At 38.9% G+C, this 23239-nt stretch overlaps 1 protein-coding gene across 1 annotated transcript; it reads right to left on the minus strand.

Annotated features, from left to right (window-relative positions):
- Window positions 1–2018: 2018 nt before the first annotated feature.
- Window positions 2019–21921, minus strand: LOC124060717 (desmoglein-3-like). Its single transcript, XM_046391973.1, has 15 exons — window positions 21725–21921; window positions 17369–17485; window positions 15282–15437; window positions 14026–14167; window positions 13280–13449; window positions 13039–13173; window positions 12146–12331; window positions 11808–11918; window positions 11371–11618; window positions 10753–10895; window positions 10189–10410; window positions 9230–9484; window positions 8626–8747; window positions 6279–6551; window positions 2019–5474 (listed from the first exon to the last, which is right to left on the minus strand). Exons 1-15 carry the CDS (start codon window positions 21761–21763, stop codon window positions 4125–4127), a joined length of 3669 nt encoding a protein of 1222 aa, XP_046247929.1. The 5' UTR covers window positions 21764–21921; the 3' UTR covers window positions 2019–4124.
- Window positions 21922–23239: the final 1318 nt, after the last annotated feature.

The following is a 23239-nucleotide window of genomic DNA, read 5'->3' on the forward strand; positions in this document are numbered from 1 at the left end:
TTAAATGTTTCGATCATTCAGTAAAATATTAACTATTTTTTTCTGAAAATGTTTATTTGAAAGTACATGCTTCTCTCTTCCGGGTCACCATGGCAGAGCGTGGATATTTGGAGTTCCTTTATTTTGTTTTCATTTTGTAATTCCTTACAGCTTTTAACACGTCATTTTCAATGCAAATGTTGAAATGAGGTGCAAATGAGAAAATAGTGAGGCAACATGATATAAAGATCATGGAGGAGACTGAGGTGGTCAGTGGGTCAAACAATTACTGGACTTTCACCTAGGAAATCAGTGTTGATCAGTGAAACCAAAAGTGGATGTTCACAAGGTTACAGGAAAAGCCGAAATAAACTAAACTAAGTAACTAAATTGTATAAAATACGTGCAATACTATTAAACAGAAGAATCTAAATCACTTTAAAGAAATGGACAAACTATGTTAAAAATTCTCAGCAAACAATGTGAAATGATGCTTTTAAACCAGTTAATAATTTCAGACCGCCTTGGATTCTTCTGTCTTTCTGTTTTCTGCTGTATAATTACCACTGACATATGCGTTTTTATGACTCTGAACCAGTACAGAACAGGTTCCTTTGAAAATATCTGACTCTTTGGAATGCATCGACAAAGAATTCCTCTTTCATATTGTTGGGTCTGCAACGTTCAACACAAGCGTTTCATCCTCAAACCTTCCCAGGTATAATTAATAATTAAATAATTAAACTTGAGACACTGAAAAGACACATTAAAGATATGTGAGTACTGTACATATGAAACTTGGTATAAGCTAAATGCTAATGCTCTTTTCGGCATTAATAGGTAGTAGTGATGCTTACATTTTCACTGCAAGGTAACATTATGTTTTGATGCTGTTTTGAAGTGCATGTGCTCTTGTACCAAGCCTCTCCTCTGTGATTTATTTGCTCTGACAGTCGCTCATTAATGGTATAAATCGACATATACCAACTGGCACAAACCGGTTACACCTGTCATTTGTAGACCACTTGAGACTGAGTTCAAGTGACACTTGAGAGGCAAGACCACAGCTCATAGTATTCATTTGTCCAATGTTTATCAAAGACTCAGGGTTTTTCAGAGTCAGTAGCTATAAAAAAACATGAGATGATTCTTGTCTCATGCAATGAAGTACAAGTGGCCTGTGGGGATTTTGGGTGTGGTCCATGTTGGCTGCCATGTCAAGAGCAGAAGAATGCCTCCTTGTCTCCTCTCTCCTTCACCCTTTGGCCTGTGACTTGAAAATCGATCTAACCTCAACATCTTGAAGGATGTCTCAGGTCCTAAAATGCATCTCAAGGAGAGAGGATACACAAGTGCATCCTTTGTGGAAACCTTTTTGACACCTGTCAGGCATGACACACAGCTGGAGTACAGAAACCACAGCAGGACTCTACAAATGCACCTCTTATTTTCATAGGTAGTATTAGTCATAGATCACCAAACAGGGAAGGAAACTTTCTTCTCCTCTCTGTTAGTGTAGTGCCTTGTAAGGTACTGTTATGACTGCATTTCTTATTGCATTTTACCATGATATTACTTGAATCACATTATGCCAGATCGTCAGTTGAATTAAAAATGTACATAAAAGTTCTCATGGATGCTGCTGTGCTCATCTGTAAAATACAGTGGTATGCCATAGCAAAACAGTGGATAGATGATGCAGCTGTGCCACACATGCTAAGATTTCAGCTATCTAATAACATCAAAATAACATAAATATAACCTGTCCTCACTGGAAAAACAACTGTATAGGTCATTATATATCGATTATTATTTATTTGGTTCAGAAGCAGAGATGTTTAATTCAGCTAAAAGCTAAGGGGTTTATATATGGCAACATCATTATCAGAAACCTCGGTGGGAAAACGTTTTGAGAGGGGCTTGAGAAAACATTTTCACGCTGAAACATGCATGCATGGACACATATTTGGATGTTTGCATTTGAAAACATAGGATACACTCCTAGGAAGCTAAAGAAGGAGACAAAAACAATTCAGTGATTGCATGTTAACACAACTTAGTCTTTATTGACAGTTTGGTTGTAATAAAAAAAACAAAAGGTTGTAAAACAAGAAATCTTTTTGCTGTCACAATCTCAGAGCTCATCTTCTGTTGTCTGGCACTAAAGTAGTTTCTGTTGGGCAAAAACCTGTTTGGAGCTTCCTGTGTAAACTAGAGTTGAGAGACCACTAATCTCTACACTAAACAGATATCTGCATATGAATGCTATTCATATATATTCATATCAAGCTAATAAAAAGCTAAACTGTCATCAGACCATATAGCAAAGGTTCTGAGATTGTATTGTTGTGCCTTTTTTTTTGCTCTCCACATGGACTGGATGCTTGCATAAGCTTGCTCAAACATGATTGGTCAATACTACAAATAAAATCCAGAAGACTTTTGATCCAATATCTTGTCCCTTGCCTGCAGATTCTGCAGTTATGTGCAAATATCTGTGGTTTAAAATGAGTTTCCAGGGCACCATGAAAAACATGTAGGAGGTATTGCCCATTTTGCTGTGCAAAAGCAATATAATGTAGCAGGGAGGCAAGTCTGAACTTGACATGGGAAGAGTTCATCAACAAACGGAACCTTAGACTCAGGTAAACCCTCAGCAACACTGACTTAAACAGAATATTTCTACAATGGCTCAATGAAAGCTTTACTGCAAAGCCATTAGAGATCTTACTTCTTAAAAAATAAACCCATATAAACAGCCTAATGCAAAACTTATGTTAACACTGAGATACATGAACTGTATACTATAAGAGCTCATACTTTAGTCTTGATATGTTTTTTTTTCCAGTAGTACCCTCCAATAGACCACATAAGCTCTACAGTCTACTTGACTGTAAGCAATAAGTCTTTAGAAGTAATGCATATGTAGTCTTCCTTATAATGGAATACTATTAATCCATGCTAATCAGTGGCTGAAACATACACACATACACACACATACGTATTTGAAGTATTATATGACAGAATAAACAGTATGAAAAGCCTCATTCTGCTGTCGTTTAGTGCTGACTTTATTACTCTGCAGCACATGTGGCCTCACCCATATTCACACTAACCTGCAGTAGTTTTGGGCTGACATCTAGTCTTAGAAAAATTAACCTGCATGTTCGTGCTCACTCATCTCTGGTAAGCACTCCTCCAAAATTATAATTCTTGTTTCTTGTCATTAACTACCTTTGTGATTTTCAGAATAAATGTCCCTTTGTAAAATAAATGACAAGATCTCGGTTATAGGAGGACAACAGATGAGTCTGGTGAGACTCTTTATTCACCTGTCATCATCACACTCATCTGGACTAAGGCACAGTGAGATGCTGCAAAAAGCTGCACTGGCTTAGTTTTACCCTTACATTTGAAAATATACACACAACTGCAAAAGAATAGAAATAAAAGAAAACACACTGGCAGTCTAACCCAGGTCACTTTTTCGATTTAGTGTCTTTTTACACTAAATAACCTTCTAAATAACCTATTCTACCTCTCCGTACGTCAAATCTTGGCCCCTTACCCGTTCCTCACTCCAACCTCAAGACAAAGGTTGATCGTGCTAGCTCCAACTCTCTGGAACATGCAACTCTGTCAACAGCTTTAAGAAGCTTTAAAAAACAGTCAAGCCTTTTTTATAAACTTTACTCCAACGACAATGTTTTGTTCATTTTACTTTTACTACTTGTTTTTATTGTTTTTATTGTGTTGTCTTTATGTGAGGCATTTTGTAGCTCTGTGTTTTAAAAGTACCATACAAGTAAAGACTTGCTTACTTACTTTTAAAGATTTCACCATACAACGAATGTAAAATATAATCACTTATCAATTGTTATTTACAAAAAAATGTGTATTTCATTATCTTACTGTAACAAGGATAAATCATTTAAGTTGAAAGCTAATGGCACTAATTTTCCAGTCAGATGCCATTAATCCATTATAGAAGAGAGTGCACCAAGATTACAGGATTAAATGAGTGCCATTTAAAACTCAAATGGTTAAAAAATGTCATTAAATGAGTGCCAGTCAAACCTCAAAAGATGAAAATGTAGAAATTCAGATACGCAATAGAAACATGGCATTTATGTTTGTTCCATGTATTAACCCACCAATATTTTGGTTGTCATATGAGAAGGCGTTTTGTCTGGTGCTGCTATGAATTCAGAATGTGCCTGTGCTGATACTGTTGACCTTCTTGCCTTGTTTCCTCTCTGTGTGAACACTACTGGCCCTTGTTCAGACCCTGCTGCTTCCACACTGATGTATCCCCCTGTTGCCATCGCTTTATTATGATGCTCCATCCTACCTCCACCCTCTGACAGAATATGTCGACGACTTCCCCTGACACTCATTAAATCTCCTGAACCATCAGACCTCAACCATGTCCCCACTCCCTGATTCACCTCAACCATTCTGTTGCCTGCTTCCTTGCCGAGAGTTAAAGTGGCAGCAGATTTCCCCTCTTGCAAGGTGTGCTCTGGTGCTGCTATGAATTCAGAATGTGCCTGTGCTGATGCCACTGACCTACTTCTTGTCTTGTTTCCTCTCTGTGTGAATACTACTGGCCCTTGTTCAGACCCTGCTGCTTCCACACTGATGTATCCCCCTGTTGCCATCGCTTTATTATGATGCTCCATCCTACCTCCACCCTCTGACATAATACATTGATGACTTCCCCTGACACTCATTAAATCTCCTGGACCATCAGACCTCAACCATGTCCCCACTCCCTGATTCACCTCAACCATTCTGTTGCCTACTTCCCTGCCAAGAGTTAAAGTCCCAGCAGATTTTCCCTCTTGCAAGGTGTGCTCAGTGTATCCAGAGCCTCCACTAAGCACAACCATGCCCTGCAGGTTGGGGACAGGAGCTTCAGCCAGCAGCACAGTGCTCTGAAGCTGAGGTTGGACTACATAGTGCATTGGCTGCAGCACTGGGGTGGTGGTGTAGTACATAGGTTGCTGCTGCTGTAGTAGAAGAACATGTCCAGTAGAGGGCAGCATGGCTGTGCTAGCAGGATTAACATGAGATGACTCAACCATGTTGCTGGTGCTGTGTGAAGAATGCACATGCATGCTGCTGGAAGATGCTTGATTAGAGCTCATGACTGCAGTGGATGTATGGCTGATACTGGCATTGTGGTCATACTCAGGGCTCTTGCAATGGATCCTGGGTGGTTCAGCCACCAGTGAGGAACTAGCAACGTGGTCAACTTTATCCACCTGTTGGATGACCATACTTTGACATGTCAAAGGTTCGGGAGGTCTAGGAGGAGAACAGATCTCAGCCAGAGTCTTGAACTTAGGCCCAAGGTCATCGAGGAACTGCAGGTCGTTGTCAGTTTCCAGGAGGCTGCAGCAATTCACTGAGCCAGCAGAGGAGGCCCAGCCCTCGAAATCATACTCCAGCAGACAATCACTTGCTGCCTGCTCTGGTGCACTGCTCGCCTTCTGCTCAGAAATGACAAAAAGGCATGTTACTTTTACCTTCTCCAGTTCTTTCAATAAAAGTTCACTACTGATGGCATCCAGCACACCCTGAACATGTCAAGATTCTAATTAAATCCGGCTTCCATACAAGAAACATTTTCAAAATTAAATCAGCTTTTTGTTTTCCTGACTTAGAAAGGTTTATTTATGCCTTTTCATCTGCAGCTGAGTAATTGCGGTGCACTGTTTACATGGTACCATCACCCAAATTCTTGCCTCCCTTTATTGGCTGCCATTCAAGATTGACTTTAAGTTTCTTTTGATAACTTTTAAGATTCAAAATTGTCTGGCTCCTAATTGTATTTCAAGGCTACAGTGGTTGACTAACTGGTAACTAAGCACATTTACTCAAGTACTGTACTTAAGTTTTGAGGTACAGCTGCTGGGCCTGACTTGTACCTGGAAAAGTACTCAAAGCCTGTGCCAGCCATTTTTCAGCAATCTTGACCAAAATCTTTAACATCTCCTTTCCAGTTGTGATGTTTATTTATTTATATTACTTTTTTATTGCTTGCTCTTGTTTTATCCTATATGTACCTTCAGCTGCAGTTTTTTTTCTCAGTTTCATTGTATAGGTGACTGTGCAATGACAATAAATCTTATCTTATTTTATCAAAAGGCTAAGCTCAAAATGTACAAGTCAGAAAGTTAATTGCTGAGACTTGGACACATGGCAACATCGCTAAGAGAGGTCAGACTGGAAAAGAAACACACACAGGTTATCTAAATTTATTTGAGAGAAATTTATTTCCTAAGCCGTCTCACCTGTGAGTAGTACTGATGCAGAAACACATCAGAGAGGGCCATGTCATAGATATCATAGCGTAACAGTTCTTCATTCATTGAGTCACCCTCCATCCAGCCGTCCCAGAATTGTCCAAAGCTGCTCTGCTGGATCCTCTCGTCAGCTGGGTACCTGCACCTGGCAGCGCCCATGTCAACAGTCATCAGGGTAGGTTTGTTTGCTTTGGTATTGGCCTGTACAGCAGATATGACAGCAGGTGTCATGTTGACTGGAGCGCTGAGCAAAGGGACATCCTGAAAGAAACCCGAGAAGAGATCGAAAAGAGACACTCATTTTCAGACAGACATGTTGGGTTGTTTTTAACAGAACGGCACAGAAGGATAATATGATAACTTCTGCTGTTAAATCACAATATATCACTGATTCAGAAAATTGCAATGAGAGCTGTTTTGAACCAAGTCCAAGTCAAGTCTCAAATCTTGAGATGTGACTTCAATGTAAAAAGGTAAAAGTGAAATGTTTTTCCTGTGTATCAATTTTTAAATTACTATAGCAGAATGGCTTAGATCAATTTCCTTTTTAGTGAAAAAAGGACATAATGCATCCAATAGCAAGTAATAAATCAAAGCATGTGTCAAATAGCTTCATGGTGAGCTGCTCCGAGGTTTGATGCTAACACATCTCTGCTGTAAAACAGGATCAGAGCTGATGAATCTGAGGAACACGTCAGTATAAGCTAATAACTCAGCAGGGTAATGCATGAGGACTCAGACTTGAAATTGCTTTACTTACTTAAAAATACGCTTTTTCAAAAGTCAAGCTTAATTTGCAGGTCTTGTCACAATGACTCAATATTCACTGAATGAATTTAATTTTGGTCTTTGCAGTTCAGTGGACTCTTCCATTGTTCTTTCATTGTTGTAACTGGTGAAGAAAATTTACAAACTATTCATCACCAATTTGGCTGATTTGAAATCAGGGCAGGGAAGGCATTAAAGGCAGCAAAGACAGTGACCATTCAATAGTTTTGTTTTGTCATTTCATGTTGAATCAATCTCAAATTCATTACATCGTAATATACAGGACTGTCTGCGATGATGGCGGTGCTGAACACACACCACTGAGCCAATGACGTAAACAAATGGCTTACGTCAGAAGAAGATCAACAAAGATTAATGTGCATCAAATCGAAATCGAATCAACTTCAGTGAAATAGTTTGACAATGTATACAGGGCATGCAATGCAGTGTTGTTGGTTGTGTGATTACAAGACAAGTAGGTAACTGTAATTAGTTTTTTTTCCCCAGCAGACAGAATCATGTATTATTAAGAGCATTTATTCAAAACATTCCTCTTGTTCTTATTGAAAAAAAAAAAAAAAATTAATTATAATTAATAATTAACACAAAAGACAAAGTATAACATATTAATAATAGTTTTGAATATTTAATGAGCTATTTTTAACAAGCTCTTTAATAACTAAAAGCATGAGTGAGCCCATAAATAAATGATTTATGCATCAGAATGATTTCCCCAGTGGCAGGGACAGAAATAAATTTGCTGGATATGAAGGAGGAAAATGATTAAACTACTCATTTATGTGCACAGAATAAGAAATTATTTATTTATTCTTAATTCTTTTGGAGTCTTCTCCAGTTTATTCTGTTTCCAGCTGCTACAAGTGAAGTTGTGCATTATGTTATGAGGAGGTTGCATGCATGCTGGTCATGTTATTAATTATTAAGGATAGATATTCAGCATTTTTCCGATTATGACTGTCAGTGTTTTTTTGTTTGATTGCCAATAAAATAAATTAATTTGAAGATGAACTACTTTTACTGTGATGCAACTTGCCCTTTCTATCTTCTATCTGGGGTCATCAAACTGTGGTGGTCTTTGTTTTGATATCACTTTTTTTTCCCCTAAAAGTGCTCATAGCTGCTGTATTATGGTAACATTCGCTACAAGTAAGTCTGGTATATAATTATGCTACCATTACCCTTAAAGTGATGCCAAAAGAGTGTATCCCATATGTACCCATCATGTGAGTGGAAGCATTTACTTGTGAGAAATGCCATCATTCCTCTCCATTCACAAGATTTTACCGTGAGTACATTTTGAAAGTATTCAAATTAATGAATGCTGCCAAACAAATTGTCCTATCCTCTCTATTGTCATCCATGCATAGCTTATAGAAGCCATGACTAAAAGACACACAATATTATTATGGTTGGAATGATTAATGTGTACCAAAATTCCACTTTTCCCATATGTACAACTAACTTATTTGTAGCATTTAAGCAATTCCTGCTTGAGTCTCTGTGCATTTTTGAATAAAGAAAACCCGGTTCAGACTGTGTGTTTTACCTTGTCCTCTCCTCGTCCCTCTGTGCGATAGGCAATCAAGTGCTCTCTGGTATCAAAAGGAAGCTCAGAGAAGTTCCCTGACACTCCTCCACACGAGCAGGTCATCAGTAAGAAAGCCACGACTGAAAAACACAACCCCAACACTTCACACATACAGGTCACGAAAATATTTTCTCACACACTCAGCAACTGGCAGATAGAGATGAAGATTTTATAAAAATTATTTTATGTTGCCGATGCTTTCAACTGGTGGACCAGTTTCTTTGACAAAAAAGCGGAGACGGCAGAAATCATCATCTCTCAAAACCAGATGAATATTAAAACCACAACTGTCTACATGGACAGATAATACTCACAAAAATTTGGTGAACTGGCCCTTTAAATCCACCATTTAAAAAAAAAAAAAACAACAAAAGAAAATCACTCTCATTTGACACCAGCTATATGATAAATAACATATGCTATAATTGTGCACTACACTGCAGGTGAAATCTGAATAAGCCTGGTCATAAGGTATCTTCCACAGCATGTCTTAGTAAGAGTAAGTAAGTAAATGTTAACATATTGTTGACGGTATTTCTGAGTCACGCTAACGCATACTCACAAAGCAGAGACAGCAGTCCTAGAATCAATGCCCCAATTCCCGGTCCTCCGAATGTAGATGAGGACTTCTTGAGAAAAGCTCTTCCACTTTGCAAACCTGCCGTTACGCAGGTCTCTCCTCCTTCACAGGAGCACACATATAGGTCCAGGTACTGGGGCTGTGGGCAAGCAAGGTCCTGCCGGTCTTTGATGATGAGGACAACCCGGTAGCGACCAGGCCACAGCGGTCTCAAGGCTGTGAGGGATGCACTGGTATCTATCAGCAAGAAAGACAGAGAGAAGTTTTATTGTTCCAGTGCAGGAATAATTGGCAGATTTTGATTATTTTGATTTTCACTTTGAAATCCTGTATCCTTCATTAGTCTCATAACTGGGAAATTACAGAAAATTTCCAATGAGAAAATGAGAGGTTTCCCCCAAACTGTAAAAAATGAAGAATCATGATCTGGTGGCTTTCCTGCTGAGTTTTACAAACATTTTTAAAATATTTTGTCTCTCCTTTTTAACAGATGACTAATAGACACAAAACATAATTCACACTTACTTGGATGAACACAAAACTAATAAACACACTGATCAGAACTGCTTTATCAGATGCACACACACACACGTCGAGTCTTGTGCAGAAGTTTCAATCTGAAGGTAGTTAGTGATTAAACCATTTGAGGGTTGTGGTAACATATCCATCCATCCATTTTCTATACCGCTTATCCGTCAGGGTCACGGGGAGCTGGAGCCTATCCCAGCTGACTATAGGCGAGAGGTGGGTTAAACCCTGGACTGGTCGCCAGTCAATCGCAATGCTGACACACAAAGACAGACAATCACACACACTCACACCTGGGTACAATGTAGAGTAGCCAGTTAACCTAATATGCATGTTTTAGGGACTGTGGGAGGGTTGGATGTGCCACCCAAACAATGTTGACACAAACCAGTCATAAAAAAAAGGTACCATACCATTGAGAGATTGAATGCTCCACTCCCCCTGGGTCTCCTTTGCCACATAGCTGAAGCTAAAGGGGGCTGAGTTTGGCTCTGCATCCTCATCCAGTGCAGTGATGTTAACGACTTTCGTGTCTGAGCAGATGTACTCCACAGTGTTGATCAGTGAGGGACAGTTATCATTTACATCTCCCACCTGCAACGCTATAGTTCCTGTGGCTATTTTTACAGGCACATCTGTTGGAATCACAAAAACAAGTCAATAACAGAAAGTGCAATTGCTTTTGTGGAATCAAAACTTTAACAGTGAATAGTTAAATAATTAAGTGTCTGAAAGCTGTATAAACCTGCATTATGGGCAAAACTCTCACATGACTAGGAGCTATGTCATTCAGTGTTGATATCAAAAACACTGTTTAAAGGAGATTTAACATATTCAAGCTTTCACTTCTGGCCAGAACAGTTGTACAGTTTAAAGGAAGGCTAACTACTAACTCCAAAAGCATGGAAACCTCAAACCCTCTTGAGATCATCTTTCTAAATTCAAGCCTTCACCGACTATCCATAAACAGAGCTTACCATGAGTCATGCTCAGTATTTTGGCATAGTAAGTTCCATTAATCAAGAATGGAGACTCTCTGTCTGGGTACTTTTGAAGTCTTATCTCTGCTGTCAGTGGGTCGATCGACAGCCAGTTGTCTGGATCATAACCTTTAGCATATCTGTGGGAACACAGTAAAATTAGAGCAATCACAGCAGTCACATATTTTAATTTATCCACCTGTTATAAGCATCATCAACATCAATTCCTCTGCTGCCGCAACCTGTACAGTTTGTTGTGATTTAAAGATACTACTGTATTTTTCTTGTTGTCGAGAAATTCCATGAAAAGACAAAATTAACATAAATTTCAATAGGTGTTAGTCATTCAGAACTCCATACTGAATTTCATTAACACCTCACAAATAAATACATTGTATAGGTTCATTTTTGCCACACTAAGTTAATTGGTAGGGTTAATTGATTGGTCCGCCATTTTGGTTCAAGATGAAATATTTCAACAACCATAAGATGGATTGGATTGGATGGATGGGAAGCAGACCTACACCCATGGTAATACACAACTTAACTTAATTATTTTATGTCCATGCTATTGTGGAACTTTCAAGCTAAAACTCAAATGTGACTTCATCTCACCGAACATTTTCTGCAAGCTTTCCAGAGTCAGTTTCAGTGGCCGGAAAGGCGGCGATCACCTTCTGTAATGGATTTTTTTCTGGGTTCTCCGAAACAGAGACGGGCTTCACTGGAGGTTTAAAGGCAACCCCCTCGGGTTCATTCAGCACTGCAATGTTCACTGGGTAAAGTTTGCCATGTCTTTTCATCTCTCTCCTGAATGAGCCACTAGCTCCTGTACTCCAAGAACTTGCACCTCCTCCCCCTCCTCCTCCTCCTCCTCCTCCTGCACTTCCTCCTCCTCCTCCTCCTCCTCCTCCTGCACTTCCTCCTCCTCCTCCTCCTCCTCCTCCTCCTGCACTTCCTCCTCCTCCTCCACTTCCTCCACTTCCTCCTCCTCCTCCTCCTCCTCCTCCACTTCCTCCACTTCCTCCTCCTCCTCCACCTCCTCCACCTCCTCCTCCTCCTCCTCCTCCGGCTCCTCCGGCTCCTCCATCCCCCACAACTGGGGCAACGTTGGATACTGACAATCCCAGCTTGATATCAGGGCTTTCCTCAAAATCAACAGGCTGAAATAAAAACAGAGTTGGGCCACATCAGTTTAATCTCACAGAACACTGAAATGAAGGAATACATTGTCCAATAAACAACAAACTACAGTCCGTGTACGTCTGAGAAGTTAATGTGATTCTTCACATTTGTCATTAGGCATTAAATGATAAATACAAAAATTTTTGGACTGTTGTAATAAAATACTCATTTCATCTGTTAAGGTACACAGTATAGGCACATCTACCTTTTCAAGCATCAGTACACCTTCGTTGGTTTTGGGATCTGTCTTCATGCTGAAAATCCCATCTTCATTTCCAGTCAGGATATTAAAAACAGCCTGCCAGTTGTCAGTTCTCTCCTCATCAGCATCCAGCACTTTGAACCTCATGACCTCTCTGTTGGCTGTATTTTCCATGATGCTACCTGTATACTGCACAGCACAGACAAAGAAAAAATATTTTTAATTTTAGCAATACAATGAATGAAGGAATAGCCCAATAGTGTATATGATTTAGGGGATTTAGAGGCAGAAATAGGATAATAATTATAATTATCACATTGTCTTCAGTGGCCTAGAGGTTGGAGAAGCGACTTGTGACCGGAGGGTCACTCGTTTGATTCCAGCATGTCCCCTAAAGCTCACTCTTAAACATTTTTTATTATCCAATAAAAAACGGCCAAGGAGCCAGCTATACACTGGATTTTATATTAAAGTAAACTGGAAATAAAGACTCAGTTGGTGAGCTTATGTGTAGCCAGTGTGATGGATTTAGGCTTTTCAGCTCCCCATCCACCCTTGGATGAGGATACCTCCAAACTGTGTCAATTTTCAAATTAGCTGTAATAGTAATAGTGGAGTAAAAGGTATGAAACACAGGAAACACAATGGAAATACTGATGTATTATATATATGTAAGTATTGACTTGATTTTCCATCACTTATATTCCTGGCTGAAAAACTGATTAGAGGTGCTCGTGCAGTAGGTGCCTCTTAATCAGCCAACAGGAACCTCAAGTGATCAACAGCTTACTCAGTTTGCCTACAGTCACCCTTTACAGAGATCCAAACTCTACTGAGTGCACTCTTCTGGTTTCATATCAGAATATCTTTTCTTGAAATAAAGCCAGAGCTGATACCTCATCTTTTTCCAGCCTGGGTCTGTTGTCATTGATGTCCAATATTTTGACATGAACTGTCCCGGTGCCTGTGTTGCCTTCAGCTGCTCCATCCATATCAGTTCCTTTGATTGTTAAGATGTAGGAACTTTGTCTCTGTGGACAACAGAGGAACCAATATAGGTTTAGAAGACATATAAGACATATCTGTTGAGTTAGCACATTTACAGCAGAATGTTTCCACCACACTTATCTGTCTGACCTCTCTGTCTAAGGTGTTTTGTGAGACATAGATGGATCCTGTGTGTCTGTCTATGTAGAAGTGGTTTCTGCCATCAAATGGCTCTTGCTTTGCAATGCTGTAGGCAATCTTTGAATGGGAGCAGTTAAACTTGTCTGCATCAGTAGCTGTAATCACACCGACCAGAGTCCCTGGGGAAAAAAAGAGGAAGAGAAAATTCAGCATTTTTTTTTTTTTTTTTTCTTGCAATGCTCTGCTCTGTTGCCATTTGTAATGTTGCCACTCTGAAAATCTGAATTCAGGGACAAGGCACCAGGACCAGTGTACTTAACTTGATCCGAGACATCAAATGCCAAGCCATTTAATCAGAGTCCTGCCTAATATAAATATGTAAATTATTTTCCTCATGCTATAAACAAAAGCATGCCTACATGCTTAGATTAAAAGTCTTAGATCCTGCAAAGTTCATAATAACCCACAATTACACATTGGATCAAAAAAAATATGATTTTACTATTCTTATAGCTTTACTAGTGCTGTAGGTCAGCTACTCTCATAAAGTGTCTAAATTTAGAAAAAAAAAAAGGTTAACCTCTGTGGGCCATGATTATCCTCCAGCAACAACAACAATCAGACAAAACATCAGTGTCTTCTTTTAGGTAACCTGACCTAACCTACCAACTAGGAGAGTAAAACATGTTTCATCGGCTCATCTCTCATTTCCGCAGCAGTAATAAATAAGGCATATGGCTGACAGCTTGTTTTACCTGCAGGACTGGACTCGTTGACTGTAACCTGAAGGGTTGGGGGAAAAACTGGTGAATTATCGTTCTCATCCTTCACCACAAACGTGATGTTTATTAAGCCTTCAGCCTCACTGCCGTCAACAAATCTGGCCACCCCGGTTAGCTGTTGAATAGAAATAAAGTTTTCAATTTCAATTTATTTATATAGCACCTTATACAATCAAAATCGTCTCTAGATGTTTTACAGAGACCCAGAGCATGAACCCCCGAGCAAGCAGACAGTGGCAAGGAAAAACTCCCTTTTAACAGGAAGAAACCTTGAACAGGACCCAGCTCACAAGGGAGAACCATCCTGCTGATAGTCGACTGGGTGAAGGGGGGGAAGAAGAGGTAGACAGGACAGAGAGGATGAAAGAGAGAGAGAGAGAGAGAGAGAGAGAGAGAAACATACATGCAGTAAACATCATAATCATGATTTCCGCAGTTCCATGTCAGTGTAGAGCAGTGGTAAGGAAGGCATTCAGATTTATACTTCAGTCAAAGTAGGTACATTGATTGTGGTATAAAGTGCTACATTGGAAGAAGTGACATTTACTGTATAATTCACAGGAAATTTTTTTTTTTATAAGATGCTGCATTATTATGTAATATAAAACATTGAACGTATATGAAGCTATATAACTACAGCTGTCCAAATTCCTTCAAATTATTTGTCTCTGAAATGTATTGTATAAAACAACATAAAACAAATGTTCAAGTTAACTACAATCACCTCTAAGCTGTCTTTCAATACAGTTTTCGATTGTGAAATGAAATGTTTAATTACTCAGTTGTTTATTTTGATAATTTGTCATTCCCCACTACTGGAAAGCACACATAGCTGTGGTGATTTTACTGCGAACTTATGATTGATGAAGATTTTTCATTTTCATTATTACTGCTGTTCCTTTACTCTAAACCATAGAAGAAATGGAAAATGTAGCAGATGATCTGCAGTCAAAAGTTAAACATTTCTGTGATCCAATCACTGTCAGTTGTACCAGTTCAGTGTTTTATTATATTCATGTGCTGTTCTGACTATAGTTTTAAATCTCTTCATCTACCTCTGCCATCAACAACTCTTGCTGATTTGCTGTTTTACTGTAGAATTTTCATGAAAAAGACGTAGGGGGTTGTAGCACAGTTATTAATTGAATCTCAATAAATTCAAGAATTCAAGTTGATTAATGATTAGTGAGTAGTTGTGTAATACTGTGTGTGCTGAGTTGTGACCTCACAGTGTAAACTTCTCTCTCCTCTCGGTCCAGCATTCCTCGGACAAACACCAACCCAGACAATTCGTCCACAACAAACAGATTCAGTGGTTTTTCACTAGCTCCGGGCCCCAGCAGAGAGTAGTACAGAGTCTTCATTGTGTCAGAGTCTGACCTGATCTGAGAATAATGAGGAAAAAAATGACAACAATTACAAATCACAAATAAATAAACACGAAACTGGCAAACTTCACATGTATTTATAGGCCGTTAGCGCTGTGTCCACAGCACAGCTGATGGAGCTGGAAAAGTCCAAAGGTCAAAGTTCACATTTTTATCTATTAATATAATCTCATTTTATCCATATTTGTTGGCACTTAATCTTTCAAAAACAACATTTTCACTGGGATCCCAAAGCTGTTTGCTCCCTGACTGCTGCCCATAAACATAGTCACACATGCGTTCAAGGGGTTTCTAGTGGCCATCTAACAGCACCAGAAATGATATTCATTAAAGAAAGCTGATTTAATGAAAACTAAGACTAACAACATCTATGCGCTACAGAAGCTGGGTGCCCTGGCCTTATGTTTGGGGGCAGCTCATCTGAAATGTTGGATGGGAACAGATATAAATAAATAAAGCAGAGATGGCAGGAAAAATTGTATACTTAAATTGATTAATGGAAACATTTTAGTGTACTGAATACTGGAGATGTGAGCCAAAACAAGCTTGAGCATGAGTGTGCAGTAAAACATGACTGTCACTGCTCCTGGCTCTTTTTATGTCTGGGGAGTTTGTATCTCCAGGCTGTATGTGCATTTATGAGTTTGGATGCATGTAACCAGATGCATGTAATAAAAAGGAAAAAAAAAAAGATTTATTCAGCAATCATAGTGTCTCATGTTTTCTTCAGGGGATCTTACACCCCGGACTGATTTACAGCAGTGCAGACTTCTCATGCAGGTTTCAGCCTCTTCTCTCAATAGGTTGCTCATTACTGTGTGAAGCTTTCACTACGAGGCTTTCGAACATTCTAGGACATCATGTGTGTGACAGATTAATTAGTTTGTCTGACTGGTGTTAATACATGGGATAGTGCTGAATAATAACATGACATAGTTTTTAGCCAGTTTTATTTAGTGTGGCTATATCCACACCAAACAAGAAAAAAAAAATTCAGTCTAATATGACTGAAATGACAAACCATGAAAAGTTTGTCCACTTGTAGAATTTCAACACGCCATGAATACAAACATAACAACACATGTACAAAACAAACAAACAAGCAAAAAACATACAACACACACAAAAAGGAAATACAAAACACCCTCAGTATTACCTCCAGTACATCTGAAGGTGAGACTACTATTAATGTATGCACCAAAGTAACTAAAATCAAGTAGTTCAACCATTTGCCTGATAATCATATATGTGATAAGCTTTGCTGTTTTCTATGATGGGTTTCCTTGTCTTACTGACATTTAAGATCACAAGCAGCTGGTTGTTCAGAGAGGGACAGAGAACAGTGGTGAGAAGACTGTCCTACAGTGCTGTGAATGAAGCCTCCATTTACCCCATGTGCTAAAATGATCTGGGTTGCTAGGCGGTTGAAGAGGTATCAAACAGTGTTCTCATGCTTAGCAGCCATCTTGACAAGATGGCACTTAACCACTGATCACTCCACCTCCTGGTAAGAAAATCAGCTTATATACATGTAGTCTAAACATGATCTGACACGTAGATCACATTGATGTAATAAATGGAATGCAGCAAAAATATGTACGGTGCAGCGCCAACATTTTATTCTGGTGACTTGGTTTAAAGGTTTAAACAAGGTGACTTCTGGAAGAGGCATTCCTGTAGCTCAAGCGTGAACAAAACTCCCAACACGATCTACAACAATTCCTGTTTTGATTTCACATGAAAACCTTTATCCCTGTCATTTCTCCACTGCCACTAGCTAAGAAAAGCAAAAATATCCAGTTAATCATTCAAAAAAAATCCTGCTGAGTTTCTTGATGCTGAAATACACAAATAGGTTGTCCAGTTTATCACTGTTCTGTTGGCAAACAACTTCGGGAACCGAGCTGAAATGATGTGGGTCAACTTACCCTTGCAACGTGGCCTTTTCTACTGTAGTCAACATTCTCTGTGAGCTCAGTTGGTGGGATAAGCCAGTGCCTCTTTTGGCGTCTGAGCGGTGGGCTGCTGGCTGCACCACCTTCCAACTGCAGACAGAAGAGGACATTGATCTCATGTCACTGCATAGGGAACACACCCCCCCTACCCTGGGAAAAATCCTGCTTATATCAGAATATCACTGTAAACAAAACTATGCAATTAAAAAAATATCAATAATACACAAAGGAAAAAACACTTGTACTGATTATAGAGACTTAAGAGGGTTTGACTATGTTGGTAAAAACTGGAACCCACAATCACCTCACAGTTGATCAACCCTCCCTTCCCAAACAGCATTCATTGCTGACATCCAGTAAGTAGTTCAAACAGAGGATATGTTAGACATTTCTTTAATTCTATCACTCAGCAAAACAAAACGCATCTCAAAAAATTTCATTCCACCCCACTGGATTACATGTCACTCTGATGATAATGCAATATAGCTGATAGGGTGGCAGTCTTTGTCAGCAATACCTTTGGTGTACCACTCAGAAATGCTCTTCAGATAATTTCAAGCAACCCCCCCATTCACACACACACACACACACCACCACCCTTTGAATCACTGTAGTAGTGTTGCCACAGCTATTTGTGTCTGTTTTCAGGTCAGTTATTTACACAAAACAAAATGCGCTAGAACAAGTCTGAACTTCTGAAGCTCTTACCGCAGCTCATAGAGGCTGGATTTCTAACTAATGTGAAAGCGTTGCACCCTGTCTGCACACGAATGATTTCTGTACTGATACTATCACCTGTAAAATGTTTTAAACACTGAACATCCCAGTCCTAACCTTAACCAAGCAATTTCGGTGCTTAAACCAAACCTTCCGACTTGTTTCTCAAATTTGAAAGTCTAGCCAATAGTCTTCAGATTTCTTACATTTTCAAGGGAAATTTTAGAGAAACTAGTTTTTAATGAGCGTAGCACATTTTTAAACGCAAACACTAAATTAGAAATGATTCAGTTAGGTTTTAGTGCGAATCACAGCATAGCAGCCCTGCTGAAAGGAGTGAGCAGTATCAAGAACATCAAGCCTTCAGCTCAGGTTCTACTTGACCTTCACCGAAGTCGCCAGAAGAAAAAGTTGGCATTGTGTGTTTCTGCCAACCACAGATGCATTAAGTTTGTACATTTCATACATATCATATCAACATTTGTATGACATGTTTCACATAAGAATCAGATTACATGAGCTGATGATCAGTTAAGCCTGAGGATCTGAGAGGAGCAAAAAATATTGATAATTTCACACATAAAACTAAAAGCTAATCTATTTAGTCTAGGTTTGATGTAGTTGTAAGTTGTGTTTCATATTTTATGGTTTTAATATTTATACTTTATTTGTCATCATTATTTATTTTGTTATATTTTTTTATCAGCCTTTTACTATAGATCGTTAATTAGTTATTTTATTCAATGTTATCTTAACATCTGACTATTATTTTATTGCCTATTTTATTTTGTGTAGTATTCGATAATTAAAATTTAATATTTTTGTCATCTCTTGTTATGTATGTCAACTACACATCTTTTATTGTTGCCTTATTTCAGTCTTGTTAATATCATATTGAGGTGGTATCAAAAGTGAAACTAAACAGTTGGGATTCTGTTTTACTTGTCTTTTTAGTAATGTCATTCTCATGTTGTTAACTGCTTTCCTGCCTGTACAACATCCATTGCACGTCTGCCCGTCCTGGGTGAGGGATCCCTCCTCTGTTGCTCACCCTGAGGTTTCTTCCATTTTTTCCTGTTAAAGATTTTTCTGGGAGTTTTTCCTTAGTCGATGTGAGGGTCGAAGGGCAGAGGATGTTGCTGATGTTATGTAAAGCCCTTTGAGACAAACTGCTTGTAAAAATGGGCTATACAAATAAAGTTGACTTGACTTATTCTTGTCACTTTTTAGGTTTTTGGTTTAGTGTGCATTAGTAGTAGTAGTTAGTCTCAAAGTCATATCTTATGTTTGGTGAATTACTTGTAAGGCAGTTTGAATTGTATTTGATTTGTCTTAAAGGTTCTATATAAAGTTTTACATTTTACTTTACATTCCATTTTACATTGTATTTTCAATTTTATAATATTTAGCTCTAAGCATTGCAGTGGTGAACTGGAGTTCACCAAGCAAACAACCCAGCCAGGGCATGTCTGTGCTAATGTGAAATTATATTAACAGAGTCATGCCACAGACAGGACTTATGCAAATATATTATGTAACAGAGATATGCAAATTCACTACTACACGATCAAGTCAGGTCGGTTCTTTTCCAAGAAGTGACGGTCTCTTTGATCTCAGGTCAGGTTTCTTTCTGAACTGTCAGAACCTTAAAAGCATATCTAAAGCAATACCAGGACTTAAACCCTAATGAGTAACCGGTTTTGTTAGTGTTTTACAAAATAATTGATGAATGAATATGCTTGAATACGTTTGCAACTCTTTTAGATCATTATCAAAGCATACATCAAGTTATAGCCTTTAGAAATAGTAAAGAACAAGGCATTATATTTTATTATATGTTTTTATAATAAAATGATATTTTTAAATACTTTGACAAAATAATTTTCACTCAAAGTCTGCTTACTTGATTTTGCCAAGGTTTTCAACCACATTTCATCATGATATGTGTTTGATTCTTTCAGTTAACAACCTCCTTTCCATGGAATCATGTTTCCTGCTTTGGTCCTGACGGCAGAAACCCTCTCTATGTTCAAGAGTAGACTTAAAACCTTCCTTTTTGATAAAGCTTATAGTTAGGGCTTCCCAGTACTCTGTTACTATTGTAGGTGTCACGCATCTGTGTCTGTATGTCTCTCTCTCTCACACACACACCTCAACTGGTCAAGGCAGATAACATAAAGGAAGGAAATCAAAACCATAAAATCCCAGAGCACAACAAACAGTTACTTAGGAAAGATTGGGTGAGCTGTGGATGAGCTGTGTAAGTTCAGCTTCAAGTGTCCACAGTCCAGTTAGGATAGAAACATACCAATATGTATCCTACCCAACAACACCCTCTTATCAAAATATGGTCACTTCTGACTCCAAAAATCCAGGATGGCAATGGACATAATACCAAACTAGAAGGTTTCCAAATGATAGATCACAAAGCAGGGGGTGACTTCACCATGGCTCTGTCCGCCATTTGTTGCACAGTCTATGTTTCGGACCACATTTTGCTTAATCTTTGTCATGTGGCCCTCAGCCTAGCTATTCAAGGTTTCTCTTTTTCAAAAAAAAACCCAAAAAACAAAATGACTAGATAGTGCAAGTTTATTTTGGGGGGATTTCTAAATGAGACACACAGAATGAAGTGCTTTAGATAAAATATATATTTTAAGCTTACGCTTGGTTACTTTTTCTGAAGCAAAGCTTTTGTCACGCATAATTCATTTGAGACACTGGCAATTCAAAGAAATTGCCTTGCAAACCCACTTGTGGCTTGTGGGTTTCAGAGGGGACTGACAAAATGTCACCTGAATTCCATCCATCCATTTTCTATACCACTCAGTCAGGGTCACAGGGGGCGGCTGGAGAATATCCCAGCTGACAGTGAGGCGAGAGGTGGATAGACCCTGGACTGGTTGCCAGTCAATCGCAGGGCTGACACAAAGACAGACAACCACACATTCACACACTCACACCTAAGGGCAATATAGAGTAGCCAGTTAACCTAATGTGCATGTTTTTGGGATTGTGCTTCTACCTTCCCTGCCATCCCTGTTCATCAACCAACCTGCTGCTCCTGCTTTCTCTGTTCATGGCCCAACCTGTTCACCAGGAGCTGCCTCCATCAGTTCTCACCTGACTGAACATTCCCCATCTATCCCATATCTCATGTTGTTAACTGCTTTCCTGCCTGTACAACATCCACTGCACGTCTGCCCGTCCTGGGTGAGGGATCCCTCCTCTGTTGCTCACCCTGAGGTTTCTCCCATTTTTTCCCTGTTGAAGGTTTTTCTGGGAATTTTTCCTTAGTTGATGTGAAGGTCGAAGGGCAGAGGATGTTGCTATGATGTTATGTAAAGCTCATTGAGACAAACAGCTTGTAAAAATGGGCTATACAAATAAAGTTGTCTTGTCTTGTCGTGGGAAGAAGCCGGAATACCCAGAGAAAACCCACGCAGGGAGAAGACCCTGACCTTATATATTTTTTGACCCTGACCTTATTTTTTCATATATTTTTCCTGTATATTTAAAAAGGTATATAAGCATATCTTGTAATGTGTGTAACTTCACATTCAAAAATGACAACTTTTATCAAAAATTAAAATAATAATAATAAGAACTCACCATAACAGAAAGGACAAGCAGTAAAACAAAACTCTCCATGTCTCCAGTAGAAGTTGCACACTGCGTAAGCGACGTTCCTCCACGCACACTAAAACACAATTTGCTGCGATAATGTCAGTGGCTGTAGATGTCAGGGGGTCCTCAGAACATGAAAAGTTTGCTTCATCCTCTGTTGCTATTTTTCATTTGCTCTGTCCTTTCCCTGCTCCTCTCTGCTCTCCTCTTATCTGTCAGCCCCTTTCATTCTCCTCCTTCTTCTAAACTCCTCCTACCATACTCACAGCTTTCCCATCAGTGAGTACACATTCAAAAGGCTAAATGTACTTTACAGATTTTGCGTTTTTACATCATGAAATGGATTCCGTGTTCCGTTTTGAAGCATTTCAGAACATGTATTTGTTGTTCATGCGTCGATTTACACTTAAGCGTGTCACTTTATTCAAGAAATTACGTTTGCTGAAGCCATCTTAATTGATTTTTTTGTTTTGTTTTGTTTTGTTTTGTTTTTTGCTCATTTAGGTCATGCAGAATAAACCACAACACTGACATATATTATCACCTCAAAAAGTTAAGGGAGCTAATCTGTTACCAGACAACTGCGTGTTTATATATCCAGAATTTATTTGGATTGGTGTCTACCTGATAAATGTAATTGCAATATGCAGTCTACTTTTAGCTCTATTTGGTCTCCACCGACTCTTCAATTCTTAAATGCTCAACTATGTTTACCAGTTAGCCTCTGATTCTGCTTGCTGATTGTTTCTCTTGAACAGATAGTAAACAGTAGGTTTATAAAAGCTTTGGTTCCTGGCAAATGATGAGAACCACGGGGGTGGAACAAACATGTTTTCATAACAAGGAGCCAAAAGAGTCCAAAAAACTGAGGGGGGTTGTAGAGTCAGGTGTTAATTCTATGTGCCAGTTCATCTTGTAGTTTAGTCAACTGAGTTTTACATTGCAGCCACTGAAGTAACTAATGTGCAAATCATTACTGTGATTTGGTTAAATTATTATTATAATGTAGCATCAGGTTGAACTTAGAGTTAAAGAATGTGATAAACATGTGACAGGAGTCTTGGCATATTAATTTTACAACCTGTGAACCCGAAGCAAAAAAGAAAGGTTGGGCAGATTGCTTCCAGAAAACCACAGTCAGCCAGATCTGCATAAGAAGTCAACAACTGAACACATATTTAATAAGGAAACAGGTTTCGGCAAGTAAAAGGCATACATGACTGTTGTGCTCTCAGTGTATACACAATGCCACTGATGACTAAACCTCTTTACCATTTCTTGAATGTATGAATGGGAACAGGGACCACTATTCAGGGAAATCTGTTTCACCAATTTTCTGCCTCAGGTAACATGGCAGGGACAAGCACAGAAGGGGTCACTGACTGAATCAGTAGCTTTTAGCGGTGGGGCTTTTTCTTATTGACAAAGAATGTTACACTGTTGTTGTCTCTGTGATTGACAGTATGTTACTTTCTGATTAAAAGAATAATGAAGGACATG

Source organism: Scatophagus argus, chromosome 6, assembly GCF_020382885.2.
Source record: "Scatophagus argus isolate fScaArg1 chromosome 6, fScaArg1.pri, whole genome shotgun sequence".
NCBI classification, from domain to species: domain Eukaryota; kingdom Metazoa; phylum Chordata; class Actinopteri; family Scatophagidae; genus Scatophagus; species Scatophagus argus.

Excerpts from the sequence above, each read along its gene's own strand:
- LOC124060717 (XM_046391973.1), bottom strand. The coding sequence starts at position 21,763 with ATGGAGAGTTTTGTTTTACTGCTTGTCCTTTCTGTTATG. Across the intron at positions 11,919-12,145 it reads GTGTACTGATGCTTGAAAAG|CCTGTTGATTTTGAGGAAAG; the intron begins GTAGATGTGCCT and ends TTTTTATTTCAG. Across the intron at positions 11,619-11,807 it reads CCGGAGGAGGAGGAGGAGGA|GGAGGGGGAGGAGGTGCAAG; the intron begins GGAGGTGGAGGA and ends GGAGGAGGAGGA.